Genomic DNA, 18,840 nt, shown 5'->3' on the forward strand with positions numbered 1-18,840 from the left:
AAAGTTTAAAAGCTATTACAGTGCTATGTGTGAATTTCATTCTCCCCCCTCCCCAGTATTTCTAAATATCTCACGGGTGTCAAGTTTAGGACCACCAAAAAAACTTGGGGCCAGTGACAGTGGATCTTGGCATCATGGTACTAACATGCTTAAAAGACTACGTGAGAAATAACATGATTTATTTTATTAGGGATATAATTAAATTTTAAAGTGCTTCAAAATTACGGTGGCAAGAGGGGAAAAGAAAAGGGTCAGGGGAAAAAAAAATGTACAGCACACAACTACCTGAAAAAGAAATAGCCAAAAGACAGGTTAAAACACGTTTGCATTGGCAAACACGTAGCAGTTAACACACCATATATTTGTCAGATTTCCCAACATGCAAAACGAAAAGAAGCCACCCCTTTATGAAGTGCCTATCTGCTGACTTCTACAAAGAAATGACTTTTCTAGAAAGGGGGCAATTTAACTTCCTGTGCTCTCCCTCTGACTTTCAAAATCTTTAAAACCTTCAGCAAACTGAGATTCACTTCAATTTTAAAGTTCTTCATGTGAAGTTGAATAAAACATGTTTATTTTTAATATCGATAGCCTACAGAAAATTTTTCTGCTTGAAAATTATATCCACATTTCTACTAGATTTTAGAATTTTTTTAAAAGCTAAATATTAAGTTTGCAAAAACAAGTAATACAGTAGATGTGGCAGGCATTCAACAAGTTTATCAGTGGAATTCCTAAAGTAAAAGCTTGAAAAAATTTATGAGATGAACTAGTAGTGCTACTGAAGATACAATGTTACTAATATGGAAATTGAGAAACATTCAAAATATTCTGAAAACAGTATCTCCTTCTAAAAATAGAGGAAAAGCATCTGCCAACACAGAAACCACTGGTTCTTAAAAATGATAATCACGTGGGATGCATTGCTATAAATACTTTAGTTCTGAACTGCAATAACCCCAGCCTCTGAAACCACGTTTTGGTCATGCCTTACCACTAACAAGCGAATTTTTGGTGCCATTACATTGATGTAAAGGACTCTGCTACTTTTATTTGCTTCTACTGCAAACTGTTAGTTTATGCAGTTAAAGATCTACAAACCAAACTACCACACAACATAATTCACTTTCAATCATTAAAATAAAAGCAAACAACCGACTATCTGCCATAGATAAGGTCCCAAGAATTTTCTAATAAATTTAGAATGACATATTTGACGTTCTGGTTCTAGTTCGGGGATTCATTCTTTACATGTACTGTAAAGAGAGAAACCTCAGGAAAAAAGCAACCGGCGATTACACCATTCTATTTTAAGCTAAGTTACTTAAGAAGCCAGCAGTTCAAGAACTTTTGGGGAAGAGAGAGTATTGAAGCCATTTTTCCAAGCAGTTAAGGATAATTTGTGCTTTACACTAACGACCGCCCTAACAACCTCTAGAATATATTACGGTGGGGGCGGAAGTGAAAATGATGAGAGGCGGGGGAGAAAACCCGACTTGAAAACGGACAGGCAGGCAGATTTACAAACCTTCAATTAACGGAATTCGGAGATTTAACTTCTCTTCTACGCCCTCCCTCGCTCCCCACCCGCTTCCTCCTCTCCTCGGAGGAGGTCTGTGTGATGTGACTCACGACAAATTTTAAAAATAAATAAATAAAAGACACACCCTCTGGGCTGAACTGACATACTCTCGCCCCCACCCACCCTCCCCCGACGCACCCCCCGCTTCTCCTCTCGCTCCTGCCGCTCCTCCCCGAGCCTCGTCCCAGCCCTCTGCTCTCCGCTCGCTCGCCCGGTCCGAGACCCTCGGCCGGCGGAGAGGCGGCGGGGGGCTCCGGGACGGAAGGCCAGCGGGTGGAGGGCGGCCGGGGGGCAGCGCGGCTCGGGCGGCCGAGCCCGCGGGGAGGCGGACGGCAGGGGGGCGCCGGACCGCGGCGGCCGCTGCTCCGGGCTCCCTCGCCCATTTTCTCTCTCCGCTTCTATGGGTTTCAACCACCACGGCCACTTCCTGTATTGCAGCCCGGCCACCCGCTCTCTCCCCGACTGGGGCTGGGGTTGGGGCTGCCGCTGAGGTTAGGCACTTCCCCACCCCGCCCAGTGGGCTAGTCACTCGGGCGGCCGGCGGCGGGTCCTCGGCCCGGCCGGCAGCGCCCGCCCGCGCGCCCGCGCTCCTCACCTGTATGTAGTTGTTTTCACAGTAGTCCGCCACCCGGGTCAGATTCTGATAACTCTCTATCAGCGCCCTCTTGCCGGACGGGATCTCCTCCTCTAGTAACATCTGCAGCTCTGCCATTTTCCACCCCTCTGCATCGCTTCCTCTCGCGTTAAAGAGACAGAGGCTGCAAGGTCCGCGGAGGTTCCGAGCACCTCACAGCCCGGATACAAACCGCCTGCCCGCCCTCCCGCCTGGTATTGTGGGACGGCACCTCCTCCTCGCTCTCCTCACGCTCTCCACCCGCCTCCACCCACTTCTCGCAGCCTCCCCAAGCTCGTTTTCTCGCGAGCCTTCCTGTCTTTCCCTCCCCCTTCCCGCAACCACGGGATTTTTTTTTCCCCCCCTTTGGCATGGCCTTCTGGGAATTGTAGTCTCTCACTGGCTTGGCCGCCCATCGAAAGCGCATGCGTCCAGGGAACCTCAGAAAAAGACCCGGGAGGAGAGCAATTAAAGAGCTTGGAAGAAGGGTGGTGGTTTAAATCCCGAGTTTCTTGACAGCTCCGGGAGATGGCGCCACAGGGTGATTCTAGAGAATGAAACCGGTTCCCCGAGAGGGCTGTGAAGCTTGGCAGAACTTGGTTAACTAGGAAACGCCCTTGAATCAGATACCCATCTGATAAGGATTTAAAAGGACTTAGAGTATGGAAAACTCCAAATCTTTACTTCCTCTATTTTCTTAGAGATAACGCGACTCAAGCTTTACTTTCTAAACTTCTGCAGGCTTTACTTTCTAAACTTCCTCAATTCACTTAAAATTGGGGCAACACTTGATATTAACAGCTCTATACCAAGCAATGTACTCAACATTGGGGGTACAAGTTGAGTAAGGAGACTCTATACACTTACAGACCCACGATTTAAAAACAAACACACATATATAATCTATAAAAAATACTTACTATGTTGTACACTTGAAACTGGAGTCCCCTTAAAACCATGGTCCCTTATTGAGTTTATGATTAATCTCTATCCAAAACTTCATTCATTTCTTTCTCCCCTCTGACCTCAATCCTGTGCTAACACTAATCAACCTACGTCAGATGACTATAGTTACTGCTGTCAATAACGTCATTAATGCACTAAAATCGCTGTTACAGGTATCATCATTAAGGTACAAACTCAGGATGTTTCTCCAGGGCAAGGTGAGCTCACAGACCGTGGACCATGGACCACCTGGCCAGAGAATCATAAACTGGAGACATTCTGACTCCCGAAATCACGATTAAGAAATGTCACAAAAATGTCACAGGGAAACGATTAATCCCAGTTTCTTTGTTCTTCACCTTTAAAACACCCGTACACCCGTAACTCAAAGACCAAGCTGGAGTGGGTCTGAGGCTTGTCTCTCACTCACTTGGCTTGGCGCCCTGCAATAAACCCTTACTCTGCTGCAAACTCCCACAGTCAAGAGTTTGGCTTTCTGAGCCATGAGCACACAAGCGCTTTGCTTGGTTATAGCACTAAGATAATACTGTAAATCAACTATACTTCCATTAATTTTTTTTTTATTTTTAAAAATAAAACCAAACAATTTTTAGTACTATCGCGTCCTAATCTCTTATTCTTTGACTCTTTGCATATATCTCCCTACATTTTTGAAGTTTTGTACAGGTTGTTTCTCTACATCATGTAAAATCATTGTGCTTTTTTAAAAATCATCAACTGCTTTGGAAAAGTCTAAAACACCCTATATTTCAAGCTTTTTATTTCAAGAGAAACATTAAATGCTTTTGATATAATGGACTATGAAAAGTATTGTCCAAAGGCCGAAAGGAAACTAATTTAAAGATCATTTAAAAGTGCATATTTTCATCTCTCCATGAAGTCATTTAGAATCACAATAACTATAAAAATAATAACATGACAACCAAATGTTTAAAAATTGACCCATGAATAGGTATTTATTGGATATTGCCTTTACTAGGGGCCATATGATGTTCAGCCTCTACAAGGAAAAATTTATATCTTCTCCTACCTGAAAGAGATAACTACACCCAGTCACCAGATTCTTTTTTTTTTTTCGGCCGTGCAGCTTACGGGATGTTAGTTCCCTGACCAGGGGTTGAACCCTGGCCGAATTGGAAGGCAGAGGCCTAACCACTGGACCACCAGGGAATTCCCCCAATCAAGGATTCTAAGGTCCATAAATCAATAAATGACATACTCTCCATAATAATCCAGAATAGACGTAATAGTCTTTCTTTAATACTTATCATTAATCCAAACATCATTTAATACAAGTTATTGAAATTTGATGTATTCTTGAATCTGGTCTCTACACGAGCCAGATTTAACTATGGAAATCACTAAACTTATTTCCACATACTGATACATTTCAACAACATTGGGAAGTGATTAGGCAGGTGATGCTGCTTTACTCTTTTCAAAGTCCTATTAGATTTCTGTAACGCACACAACTCAGAGATAAATGACCTAAAGATTCTTTTCTATCTTTACCAAATAAGGAAATTTAAGCTTACACAGGTTAAGAGGTTTAGCTAATGGCACTGAAAATAGTAGTCAAGTTCTCTGACTTCTAGAACAGAGGTCTTTCTACTATCCAGTTAAAACTTTCTCTTGAAATATTTATGGCTTATATAAAGTCCATTCAATGAAGTTATCCCTCATACCTTTAAGGTGATTGAGTTGAATATGCTATCCTTTGTATTTTTATTTAAAAAAACAACAACTAGTTTCCCTTATAATGATAGTCTGTAATAAGGCAATATCTCCTTTAAAACCAAATAGGATTTGTGGGGATAAAACCATAAAACACCAGCACCATACTGTAGCCATGGGTTTCAATATTTTTTGACACAATGTGAACCAGGAGATATATATATATGTGTATATATATATATATATATATATATATATATATATATATATATGCTGGTTTAAAAGTTTCACAAAACTAAGTATGATACTCTTATTTTTCCTATTCTAATTCAATTTATTTAATGCTGGTAAGGACTATGAAATTGATCTCATGATCCACTACAGAAAGATGACCCATAGTTTGAAAACCATTTTTCCCTTCCACTAAATTAAACAAATATGACCCTTTACTAAGCATATATTATTATGATAAATTTATATTGTCATAAATTTTTTTAAAATCACAGTTATTAACAGACCAGAAAAAAAATGTATTAAAAGATTTAATAGAATAAAACTTAGCTAAAGTAAAGGACCTGAATTTCTATATCAAAACAGCTTACTCTGGGGCTTCCCTGGTGGCGCAGTGGTTGAGAGTCCATCTGCCGATGCAGGGGACACGGATTCATGCCCCGGTCTGGGAAGATCCCACATGCCGTGAAGCGGCTGGGTCCGTGAGCCATGGCCACTGAGCCTGTGCTCCGCAACAGGAGAGGCCACAACAGTAAGAGGCCTGCATACCACAAAAGAAAAACCCAAAAAACAAACAAACAAACAAAAAAACACAACAACTTACTCTGTACAATCTTAATTAAAATCCTAACAGGTTTTTTGTAAAAATTGACAAGGTGATTCTAAACTTTATCTGAATGCAAAGGCCCTGGTACAACCAAGACAACAGAAAAATGAAGTTAGAGGACATACACTACGAAATTTCAAGATTTACTAAAGAGCTACAGAAATTAGGACAAAGTGGACTTGGTGAAGAACACAAATAGTTCTTTGGAACAGACATTAATATATGCAGAAATTTATTTTATGACAAAAGTGCCAATGAAATTCAATGGGAGAAAGGATTCTTTTTTCCCAATAAATGTGCTGGAGCCATTGGACATTCATTTTTTTCATATGAACATTGAATCTACATCACCCAATACTCCAAAATTTATTCAGGATATATCACGGTTCCAAATGTAAAAGGTAAAGCAATAACGCTTCTTCAAGAAAGCATAGAGTAACTGCACAAGCTTGGGGTAGGCAAAGATTTCTTAACCAGGATACAATAAGCACTAACAAAAAAAAGATAAATTGCTTTTATTTAGGGTTTTTGGTTTTGTGTATAAATTGCTTTTTAATAAAATGAAAAACTAAGCCATTGTATTCATTTCCTATTGCTGCTGTAAAAAATTACAATAAATTTAGTGACTTAGAACAACACGAATTCATTATCTTACAGCTCTGGAGATCAGAGATCTCACTTGTTTAAAATTAAAATGTCAGTAGGGCTTTTTTCTTCCGGAGACTAGAGGAGAATGCATTCCCTTGCCTTTTCCAGCTCCTAGAGGCTACCTGCATCCCTTCACTATGGCCACTTCTTCCATCTTCATGTCAACAGCACAGCATCCTCAGATCTCTCTCTGACACTGCTTCTGTCATCACAACTTCTTCTTTCTGACTCTGACCATCAACCTCCCTCTTATGAGGATCCTGTGACTACATACATCCCACCTAGATAATCCAAGAAAATCTCCCCATTTCGAGATTCTTAACTTGATTACATCTGCAAAGTCCCTTTTGCCATGTAAGGTAATATACTCACAGTTTGCAGGGATTAGGACATGGACATCCTTGAGGGGCCATTAGTCAGCCTACTATAGCCATCATTAAAATTATAAGTTTGTTCATGAAAAGACACTATTAAGAAAGTGAAAAGGGCTTCCCTGGTGGCGCAGTGGTTGAGAGTCCATCTGCTGATGCAGGGGACACGGGTTCGTGCCCCGGTCCGGGAAGATCCCACATGCCGCGGAGCGGCTGGGCCCGTGAGCCATGGCCGCTGAGCCTGCACGTCCGGAGCCTGTGCTCCGCAACAGGAGAGGCCACAACAGTGAGAGGCCGGCGTACCGCAAAAAAAAAGAAAGTGAAAAGATAAGCCACAACACATACATTTGAGAGAGGACTTGTATCTGGAATATATTAAAACAAAACAAAACAAAAAAGCTCCTCCAAGTCAGTGGAAAAAAAAGGACAACAAAAAAAAAGATGACAATGGCACTCCACAAAAGGCCAATAAATATATGAAAAGGCACTCAACTCATTATGTATCAAGAAAATGCAACTTAAAACCATAATAAGATAACTACACTCCACCAGAATGTAGTGTAAAATTTAAAAGACTGTACTATATACACTTTAGAATGGCTAAAATAAAAAAGTCCTGACAATAGCAAATGCTACTGACAATGTAGGGTAATGGGACTTTCATATATTACTGGCTGTAAAATGCTATAGCCACTTTGGAAAACAGTTTAGTAGTTTCTTACAAAGCCAAACACATACTTAATAAATAAGCTAGCAGGGGCTTCCCTTGTGGTCCAGTGGTTAAGACTTCACCTTCCAATGCAGGGGGTGAGGGTTTAATCCCTGGTCTGGGAACTAAGATCCCACATGCCTCGAGGCCAAAAAACAAAAGAAAAAAAAATAACCTAGCAATCCTACTCCTAGATATTTACCCAAGAGAAACAAACACTAATGTTCACACAAAAACCATGTGAGTGTTCATAGTAAAAACAGTAAAAGCTGGTAACAAGTCAAATGTCCTTCAGCCACTTACTGAATAAACAAACTGGTACATCCAAACAATAGACCACTATTCAGCAATAACATGTAATGGAGGCTTCCCTGGTGGTGCAGTGGTTGAGAGTCCATCTGCCGATGCAGGGGACACGGGTTCGTGTCCTGGGCCGGGAAGATCCCACATGCCGCGGAGCGGCTGGGCCAGTGAGCCATGGCCGCTGAGCCTGCGCGTCCAGAGCCCGTGCTCTGCAACGGGAGAGGCCACAACAGTGAGAGGCCCGCGTACCGCAACAACAACGACAAAAAAAATTAACTATCTGGGATTTTTCTTTTTTTTTTTGGTTTTTAAAAAAATTTATTTATTTTTGGCTGCACTGGGTCTTCGTTGCTGCGCACGGGCTTTCTCTAGTTGCAGTGAGCAGGGTCCACTCTTCGTTGTGGAACGTGGTCTTCTCATCATGGTGGCTTCTCTTGTTGCGGAGCAAGGACTCTACGCACGCGGGCTCAGTAGTTGTGGCTCACGGGCTTAGTTGCTCCGCGGCTTTTGGGATCTTCCCGGACCAGGGTTTTAACCCCTGTCCCCTGCATTGGGAGGCGGATTCTAAACCACTGCGCCACCAGGGAAGCCCATCATATGGTATTTTAAGAGAACAAAAATCCAGTTATACATTGCTTAGACGAGACAGTTACAAAAGCCATATTGAAATAAAGGGATAGAAAAATATTTATTGAGCAAAAACTGTTACAGAAATATGTCAAATTAATTACAATCAAGGCCAAAAAACATTACAAAGGATACAAGAGGGCATTAGATGATAATAATAAAAGGAACAAAAGCATCAAGAAGACAAGTAATTATAACTTTGTAGCAGCCAACATCACAGCCTTTCAATATATAAACCAAAATCCTTTTTTTTTTTTTTTTGGCCACGCGGCATGCCGGATCATAGTTCCCTGGACAACCAGGGATCAAACCCGTGCCCCCTGCAGTGGAAGCCCAGAGTCCTAATCACTGGACCACCAGGGAAGTCCCTAAACCCAAATCTTTACAAGGAAAAACTGACGTATTGACAACCATAAATGGAAGATTTCTTTTAATTTTTACATTTTTTTCATAAATGGAAGATTTTAACACATTCTTATCAGAGACCAAGGGAGCAAGCAAAAAGTTTATATAAAATATTTTAACAATAAAATTAACAAAAAAGCACAGATGATCAATATTAGCTATGAAAAAGAGGACATAACACAAATTGCAATGACAAAAAGTAAGAAATTTGCATACTTTCCAGAGTGACTAAGTTGAATAATAAATATCAGTTCTATCTGTATCTCCTTCACTTTAATTGGTTGGGGGGAAGGGGGTGGAGACAATTTGTGTGAACCAGTTAATGTTCTTTATTTGTGCAGGGATGCCGGTTTCAAACTATTTCCTAAAAGATATTTTAATTTGAGATTCAAAATCCTGTGCCTCACTGAAATAGGTCACAGACCTAAATGAAAGAGCTAAAACTGTAAAATTTCTACAATAAAAATTTCTTAGTTTTAGTTTATAAAACTAAGACAAAATCTTAGTGTACTTGGTTAAGCAAAAACTAAAAAGGATGTAAAAACATGAAATATGAAATTTGAAAATGATAAACTGGATTTCATGAAAATTAAAAACATTTGCTCCTAAAATGACATCTTTAACAAAATGAAGTATAGCGTGGTGACTATAGTTAATAATATCATACTGCATATTTGAAAGAGAGTAGCACTTAAAGGTCCTCATTACACACACTAAAGTTTTGTAACTATGCATGGTGACAGATGTTAACTAGACTTATTGTGGTGATCATTTTGAAATATATATATATATCAAACCATTATGTAGTACACCTGAAACTAATATAATGTTATATGTCAGTTATAACTCAATAATAATAAAATAAATAAAACAAAATGAAAAGACAAACCACAGACTGGAAGAAAATATTTGCAAAACAAATATTTAATAAAGGAGTTGTATCCATAATATATAAAGAACTCTTACAACTCAATAATAGGATAACAAACCAATTTTTTTACAGGCCAAAAGATTTGAAGAGACACTTCACCAAAGAAGACATACAATGGCAAAAACAAACCCCCCAGACAAACAAAAAATAAACCACAAAAAGATGCACAGTGCCATTAGTTATTAAGTAAATGAAAACTTAAACCACAATAAGATACCACTATATAACCGATAGGATGACTAAAATTTGGATGTGGACCAAATGTGGCTCTCATACATCACTGGTGAAAATGCAAAATGGTAAGACCACTTTGGAAAACAATTATGTAGTTTCTCATAAATGTAAAACACACTTATGATCCTGCAATTCCACTCCCAGGTAATGAAAACATGTCCACAGGAAGACTTATAAGCAAATGTTCAAAACAGCCAAAGCCTGAAAAGAACTATATGTCCATATAGATAAACTGATTGTGATATATCCACATAATGGAGTACTAGTGAGCACTAAAAAGGAACAAACTGATACACACAACAGCATGGATGAATCACAAAAGCATTATGCTCAGTGAAAGAATGTACACAAAAGGCTACATACTGTATGATTCCATTTATATGAAATTTTAGAAAAGGCAAAAAAAAAGCTACAGTGATAGAAATCATATCAGACTTTGCCAGAGACCAGAAGAGGGATGGGGAGTGACTCCAAAGAGACATAAGTAAACTTTTAAGGGTGATGGAAATGTTCTACATCATAATTGTAGTGGGGGTTACATGAAAATATACATTTGTCAAACCTCATGGAATTGCACATTTAAAATCTGTGAGTTTTATTGTAACTAAATTACATCTAACTGAAAACGACCCCAGAAAGTACAGGCAGGAGAAAAATCCCTTGCTTCGAATATTAGAGAACAGGAAAAAGTTACATATTTTTGTTGCCTTTGATATATGATGAAAAGTCATACAATCCAAAAAGACAGCTTGCCTTTCCCAGTAGTAAGGGTGACTAAATGCTCAAGAGTTAACATTAAGTATTATAGGTACACATTGTGACACTAAATTATGAGCATGATACTAACTTTTGAGAGTCTAACTGCTCTCCCATCATGTGCACTTTTATAGTATTTAATGCTTCAGTATTTTCTTTTGTTTTTGTTTTTGTTTTTTTGCGGTACGCGGGCCTCTCACTGTTGTGGCCTCTCCCGTCGCGGAGCACAGGCGCTGGATGCGCAGGCTCAGCGGCCATGGCTCACTGGCCCAGCCGCTCCGCAGCACGCGGGATCCTCCCGGACCGGGGCACGAACCCGCGTCCCCTGCATCAGCAGTTGGACTCTCAACCACTGCACCACCAGGGAAGCCCTTTAGTATTTTTTTAATGTTAATATTTTACTTTATTTATTTAGGCTGCGCCACGCAGCATGCAGGATCTTAGTTTCCCAACGAGGAATCAAACTTGGGCCCTCAGCAATGAAAGCACGGAGTCCTAACCACTGGACCACCAGGGAACTCCCTGATTTAGTATTTTTCTGTGGGGTTATTTTTTTTCAAATAAATCTCAACAGAATAAAGAATAACAGTATTAAATTTGATGGATTCCTTGGGCTCCAGTTGAAAATCAGACATTGTACGTTTCATTTCATGGATGTCTAGTCAAGCTAATCATTTTGGTCATGAAAAACAGTTTGTAACTGCAAATTCTGCACATGTGCTTGGAGAGAAATTGAAATTTCATGTATTCCACTTTGAAATAGCAGATTGCTGACAATCATAAAGACCTTAGTTCAGAGGGATGAAGAGACATGCCAGGCAACATCATAATTTGGACTATCTTGTTATCTGACACACAAGGGGGGACACTGCATATACTTAGAGAACCTCAGACTCCTGGGAAGCTAATTCACAATATTGCATCCCAGGATACTAAACTGGAAGTTAGTGGTCAGCAAACCAGAATGTAGAGGAGCAATGTGGTACAGTGGACAGAAACCAGGAGTCAGGCAACCAGGGCTCTTCTCCCCCATCCCCAGGGTCCCCATCCACTACACTATGTGACATGGTCACATTCTAAAAAAAAAAAGGAGAGGGGAGTGTATTAGTCTACTCAGGCCACCATAACAAAATAACTACAGATTATGTAGCTTAAACAACAGAAATTTATTGCCTCGCAGTTCTGGAGGCTGCAAGTCCAAGATCAAGGAGTCAGTAGGTTTCTCCTGAGGCCTTTCTCCTTGACTCGAAGATGGCCATCTTCTCAATTTGTTCGCACGCGGCCTTTTCCCTGGTGTCTCTCCGTGTATCCTAACCCTCATCTTTTGATAAGGACACCACTCATATTGGATTAGGGTAGGACCCTGTGACCTCATTTAGCCTTAACTACCACTTTAAAGGCCCTACCTCCAAATACATTCACAGTCTAAGGTACTTGAAGTTAGGACTTCAACCTATGAATTTTGGGGGGACATAATTTAGTCCATTGCAGGGAATTAACTGACATCCTAAGATTCTACAACCCTCAATTATTACCTTGCCTTGTTTCTTTTCAAATTAACAGTACCACCCAGGAATCCCCAGAAAAGGAAGGAGGGCTAATAGGACACTCTGTTTGAACAGTTTAGCAAGACAAGAAGATTTCAGGGGATGAAATGAACTGTAAACACTCCAAATTTTATTATAGTTGATAATAAAATTTGATGGTGGGTGTCTTTTTATGCAGAGTCATGACATTTGTAGGAGGTCAAGCCCATCTGCCAGTTTTCAGGCAGGCCTGGTTCTTTTAACACAGAAAGATCTTTCCTGGACACATTAAGCCAAGCCAGTGTTATCTTAGTGTGGAGCAAGCTGTTATCATGAAATAATTAAAAATTAGCAATGGCTAAAAATGAAAGGCGACTGGGGTGCTTGGGGAAAAAATATACCCTTTAAATGAAATCTCATGTTTTGTTTTCTTCTTTACCAGAAGCTGCAATATTTCCAGCATGATTTGAATGAATTAATCGCTTGTTAATTTTGGAAGCTGCTGAACCAACACAACCTCCTCCACTTCCCTCTCTCAACTTCAGGAAGATGCTGCACATGTCTGCGACTATCAGAGCAGCTGACCTTGCCAGCAATAACAAGGGTCACTTTCTTTGAACCTAGTGGCGAACTGGGTACTAGCAACGGCCCTTCCCTGAACTTTGTCCTTCCAACGCTTCCAGTGGTTTTACCAATCCCTTATCGTTGGAAATATCTAGAGTAATTTCTCTTTCCCTGACTAATACAACTGAACAAAATGACATTTAAAAAGTCTAAAGACGGGGCTTCCCTGGTGGCACAGTGGTTGAGAGTCCGCCGGCCGATGCAGGGGACACGGGTTCGTGCCCCGGTCTGGGAAGATCCCACATGCCGCGGAGCGGCTGGGCCCGTGAGCCATGGCCGCTGAGCCTGCGCATCCGGAGCCTGTGCTCCGCAACAGGAGAGGCCACAACAGTGAGAGGCCTGCGTACCGCAAAAAAAAAAAAAAAAAAGTCTAAAGAGAGGGACTTCCCTGGCAGTCCAGTGGTTAAGAATCCGCCTTCCAATGCAGGGGACGCAAGTTCGATCCCTGGTCAGGGAACTAAGATCCCACATGCCAAGGGGCAACTAAGGCCGTGTGCCACAACTACTGAGCCTGCACGCTCTGGAGCCACAACCAGAAAGAAGCCCACTCGCTGCAACGAAAGATCCTGCGTGCTGAAATAAATAAATAAATAAACAAACAAATAAATAAATAAAAGTCTAAAGGCAAATGACAATTCATGTAAAGTTAGTATTTCTTTAGTTGGAAGTTACAGAAAACAACTCAAGATACCGTAAGAAAGAAAAAGGGAAAAGGGAAGGAAAAAAGAAAAAGAAAAAAAGGATTACATTACAAAAATTCAGGCTTACTCATAGAACTCAAAAACAGAAATGCAGTCAGTCCTAAATAAGTACTAGTACTAATCATGGAGATTCCTCAGTAAATTAAAAATAGAATTATCATACGATCCAGAAATCCCACTTGTAGGCATACACCCAAAAGAATTGAAGGCAAATAGCTCAAAGATATTTGTATACCCGTGTTCATAGAAGCATTATTCAAAATAGCTAAAATGTGGAAGGAAGTGTCCATCAATGAATTAAAGGATAAGCAAAATGTGGTATATACTTACAATGGTATATTTTCGGCCTTAAAAAGGAAGGAAATTCTCTGATATGTTACAATATAGATGAACTTTTTTTTTTTTTTTGGCCGCGCAGCATGTGGGATCTTAGTTCCCCGACCAGGGATCGAAACTGTGTCCCCCTACAGTGGAAGTGTGGAGTCTTAACCACGGGACTGCCAGGGAAGTCTAACATGAATGAACCTTGAGGACATTTTGCTAAGTGAAATAAGCCAGTCACAAAAAGACAAACACTATGTGATTCCCCTTATATGAGGTGCTTAGAGCAGTTAAAATGATACCAAAAAAAAAAAAAAAAAAGATACCAACAGAAAATAGAAGGGTGGCTGCCAGGGACTGGGGAGAGGAAAGAATGGGGAGTTATTGTTTACTCTGTAGAGAGTTTCAGTTTTACAAAATGAAAAGAGTTGTAGGGGTAGATGGTGATCTTGGCTTCACAACAGTGTTAATGTGTTTACTGCCACTGAACTGTGCACTAGAAAATGATTAAGATGGAAATCTTTGTTATGTTTATTTTACCACAATAAAAAAGAAAGAAAGGAAGATCCCACATCAGTAACCTAACTTGTCATGTTAAGACACTGGAAAAGGATGAGTAAACTAAATCATACTAAGTAAAGAAGAAGGAAGGAAATAACAAATATTAGAGAGAAAAAAGCTTCAGTCATTTATACTCAGTCAGCAAGCCTGTCCCTTTAGTTGCATCCTTGCCTGCCATGAATATTTTTGGTGTTTATACTTTTGGCCAGTATACTGAATGGAGAATGGCATTTCATTATTTTAATCTGTATGCTTGAGTATCTCTTCGTATGTTTATTCTTTATTGATTAGCCAGATTTCCACTTTTAAAAACTGCCCGTTCAAGTCCGCTGCACTTTTTTGTATTGTTGTTCACTTTCTCTTATTGATTTGTAGATTCTCCTCATATGTTAAGGATATTAAATGGGTTACAACACCTTGTATGACTTTACAATTACTTTAGTCTTTGCTTATGGTATTTTGCCATTCAAAAGCAAAACATAAAAACAAAGAAAAAAATGTGTTCAACAAATATAAGCATTTCTGATCAAAATTGTTTGCCCTCACAAATCTGTTCTTCACTTCCTACTGTTCACTAGGTCATCCAAGTAAACTACATTTCTCAGCTTTCCTAAGAGGCTAGATGTGGCTGCAGGACGAAGCTCGTACCAACGGGATTGAGGGGAAGGGATATATAAAATTTCTGACTCACTTGTTCCAATGACTTATCTCTGGACTCACCTCCTGGCTTTCCTTAGCACCTGCTGTCAATGGTGGAATCCAAGCCTTTTTAGACTGAGTGCAGTTAAACTCCTTTATGGACAGTTGTGTTCTTATAAGCTGAGATTAAATAAACTGTCCACCAAAGACTTTCTACTACCAAAACAATTTAAAGAGTCCAGTACAGCTGATGTGAATTCAAGAATAAGACTCAAGGACCTCTCCAGTGGTCCAGTGGTTAAGAACCCACCTGCCAATGCAGGGGACATGGGTTCGAGCCCTGGTCCAGGAAGATCCCACATGCCGCGGGTCAACTAAGCCTGTGTGCTACAACTACTGAGCCTGCTCTCTAGAGCCCGCATGCCGCAACTACTGAGCCCACATGCTGCAATTACTGAAGCCTGTGCGCCTAGAGCCCGTGCTCCGCAACCAGAGAAGCCCGCACACCGCAACGAAGATTAGCCCCCGCTCACCACAACTAAAGAAAGCCGGCACACAGCAACGAAGACCCAACGCAGCCAAAAATAAATAAATAAATAAATATTCAATTTTTTAAAAAAAGAATAAGACTCAATCTCTGTTAGTGTGTTTAATTTGTTATCTTGACAGATATGAATCCCATAAAATAATAAAGGCATAAATTTACTATATTTTGCCTCTAGATTGTATGCTGTTTTATTTTGGCAAATTGCAAGTGTGGATATCTTAGGCCAATACTCTACACATGATGCAGAAGAATTTTAGACTCAACTATTCCACTACTGGCCAGTATTACACTCTTTTTCATTTTCACAGAGAATCAATAAGAAATACTTCAAAAATATTTGCAAGAATTCAATTATAATCCTATAATTTTAAAGAACACCAGTGTTTTTCATTAGAAAATTAGTTAATATCTCTATGATCATAACATCAATGAAATGGATCATGACCAGGATTTTTAAAATAAAAAAGAGGAGACAATTTAAGAGTATATAACACAAGTATTATTTAATGAAAATTTTGTTTTAAATAATATACATATAAGCGTATTCCGTGGTGATGGAAAACACATTTCTTATTTGGAAACCTAGTCTGAAAAGTTTGTAAAATTCTTGGACCACCAGATCAAGTCGATGGAGATGTCCATATAAGAGCAACACTTTGATATCAACCCAAGGAGCAGGGTAAATAGGAATGTAGTCCTAATAGTCCTATAAGTGTTTTTAGCAAACAGTATCTTTTTTTTTTCAGATTTTATTTATTTAGTTTAATTTGTAAGACATTCACATGGTTTAATATTCAAAAAGCTCAAAAAAGTATGCATTGAGAATCACACCTGATTCCTAGTAACCAACCCCAGAGGCAACAAATGTTATTAATTTCTTATAGGCCTTGTAGCTCTTCTATGCCCATAAAAACAAAATTTTTACCTAAATCGTACATAGTGTTCTTCCTTCTTTCTTTTTTATTTAACCATATCACGGAGATCATTCCATATCATACGTTAAAACTGCCCTGTTATTCTTTATGGTGTTTTACCGATTGGATGGGTCATAATTATTCACTCAGTTCCATGTGGAAGGACATTTAAATTTTTTTCAAACTTTATCACCACAATACTGCAGTGAAGAGTTTTTATTTTACATAAGAAAATATAGCCCTATATGTTATCAAAACATATTTAAGGGAGTTCCCTGGCAGTCCAATCGTTAGGACTCGGCACTTTCACTTCTGTGGCCTGGGTTCAATCCCTGGTCGGAGGAACTAAGATCCCACAAGCCGCTCAGCACATCCAAAAACAAAATAAATCAAAACATATTGAAATGTTTGTAATGGCACATGAATAGATAAAGAGACAAAAGAAAAAGAATAGAAAGTCCAGAAAGAAGCCCCCAAATATAATAGGAACTAGTTTGTTCATTCGTTTGCTTGTTTAAGGCAAATCCATTTACCCATCTGAAACACACTGGCCTATTCTGAAGGAGAACAGTCCAACCTTGTAGTTCTGATTAATCCTGGATGAAAACAGTTTACTGGATTTGGCTTTGCTGAAATAAACACAAAGGCCTGAATTATTAAAAAAAAAAAGATTTGCATTGCAAAATTAAGTTCTGTGAAGTAGGATTTCTCCATTTTCCCACCGTTTTCACATTTTCCAAGGGCATATAATTTATAAAGTTGAGTTTTTATTGTGACAAAATATATTTAACATAAAATTTACTGCTTTATTTTTAAGTGTACAGTTCAGTAATGTTGAATATATCCACAATGTTGTACAACCATCACCGTTGTCCATCTCCAGAACTTTTTCATCTTCCCAAAGTGAAATTTTATACCCATTAAATAATAACTGTCCATTCACCCCTCCACCCAGTCCCTGGCAACCAGCAGTCTACTTTCTGTCTATATGAATTTGACTACTCTAGGTACCTCGTGGAAGTACAATATTTGTCCTTCTGCGACTGGCTTATTTGGCTTAGCATAATGTCTTCAAGGTTTATCCATGTAGCATGCATCAGAATTTCCTTCATTTTTTTAAGGCTGAATCATATTCCATCATATGTATGTTCCACATCTTGTTTATCTACTCATCTGTTCATGGACAATAGGGTCCACCGTTTGGGTATTGTCACTAGTGCTGCTATGAACATGACTGTACAAACATATGTCTGAGTTTCTGCTTTCAAATACATGTCCAGAAGGGAAATTGCTGGGTCATGTGATAATTCTAATCTTTTTTTTTTTTTTTCGGCCACGCTGCAGGGCTTGCGGGATCTTAGTTCCCTGACCAGGGACTGAACCCGGGCCCTTGGCAGTGAAAGTGCAGCATCCTAACCACTGGACCGCCACGGAATTCCCTGATAATTCTATATTTATTTTTGTGAGGAACTGCCATACTGTTTTCCAGAGCAGGTGCACTATCTTACATTTCCACCAGCAATACACAATGGTTCCAATTTCTCCACATCCTCACCAATACTGCTATCTTCTGATTTTTTGATAATAGCTATCCTAATGTGATGTGATGTGGTATCTCACTGTGGTTTTGATTTGCATTCCTCAATTGATTAGTGGTGCTGAGCATCATTTCATCTGTTCATTGGCCACCTGCATATCTTCTTTGGAGAAATGTCTGTTCAAGTCCTTTGTACGTTTTTAAATCTGTTTTTTGTTGTTGCTGCTGGGTTGTGGGAACTAGTATTTTTAAAGGGGGCATTTCAAATTGGGGGGAAGAGGTGAATTATTCAATAAACAATGTGGGGCAACTGGGTAAAATTCTACAAAATAAAATTTGTTACACTTCTCATATTTGCTTTTTTCAGGGAAATAAAATATTCAGATAAAAATGTAGACCCTCTGTGTGCCATAACCAGTCCCTCCACCCACCAAGGCAATCACTAGCATGAATTTAGTGTTTCTCTTTCTATTGAAAGATATTTTACACATTACGTTTGTATAAATAATTTATAATTCTGTTTTTTGCGTTTTATATATTCTACAAATTTTTTTTCCACTTAACATTATATTCTTGTGATTCACAGTCGAATGGTCCATTCCTTTCTCATCACTGTATAGCATCTCATTGTTTAAATGTTCCACACTTTATTATGCATTCTCCATTTGAAGGTATTTTGGTTGTTTCAAGCTGTTTACTATTACAAACAGCTTTCTGATGTTTATATTTTTATATTCAGGAAATTTGGAAGGACAAATAGACCAAACAAGGCTGGTGCTGGTATTCATGATGTCATCAAGGACTCGGGTTCCT

General features: G+C 39.4%; 1 protein-coding gene across 18 annotated transcripts in view; it reads right to left on the reverse strand.

Annotated features, from left to right (window-relative positions):
- ABI1 (abl interactor 1) overlaps positions 1 to 18,840 on the reverse strand; it is a 128,507-nt gene that overhangs the window by 100,803 nt on the left and 8,864 nt on the right. For 4 of the 18 annotated variants that reach the window (XM_022580362.2, XM_022580357.2, XM_022580361.2 and 1 more), the window contains exon 1: positions 2,178 to 2,422. The exons of 1 other annotated variant lie outside the window; for it this stretch is intronic. In XM_022580362.2, coding sequence (XP_022436070.1) covers positions 2,178 to 2,294 — 117 coding nt within the window. In that variant the 5' untranslated portion in view covers positions 2,295 to 2,422. Of the gene's footprint in view, positions 1 to 2,177; positions 2,426 to 18,840 lie in introns of those variants that run through there. 13 more of the 18 variants (XM_022580367.2, XM_022580360.2, XM_022580366.2 and 10 more) reach the window with 6 other exon arrangements.

The sequence above is a fragment of the Delphinapterus leucas genome, chromosome 2, assembly GCF_059928025.1.
Source record: "Delphinapterus leucas isolate spDelLeu-1000000601 "Yukka" chromosome 2, BTC_Dleu_Yukka2, whole genome shotgun sequence".
In the NCBI taxonomy this organism is placed as follows: Eukaryota; Metazoa; Chordata; class Mammalia; order Artiodactyla; family Monodontidae; genus Delphinapterus; species Delphinapterus leucas.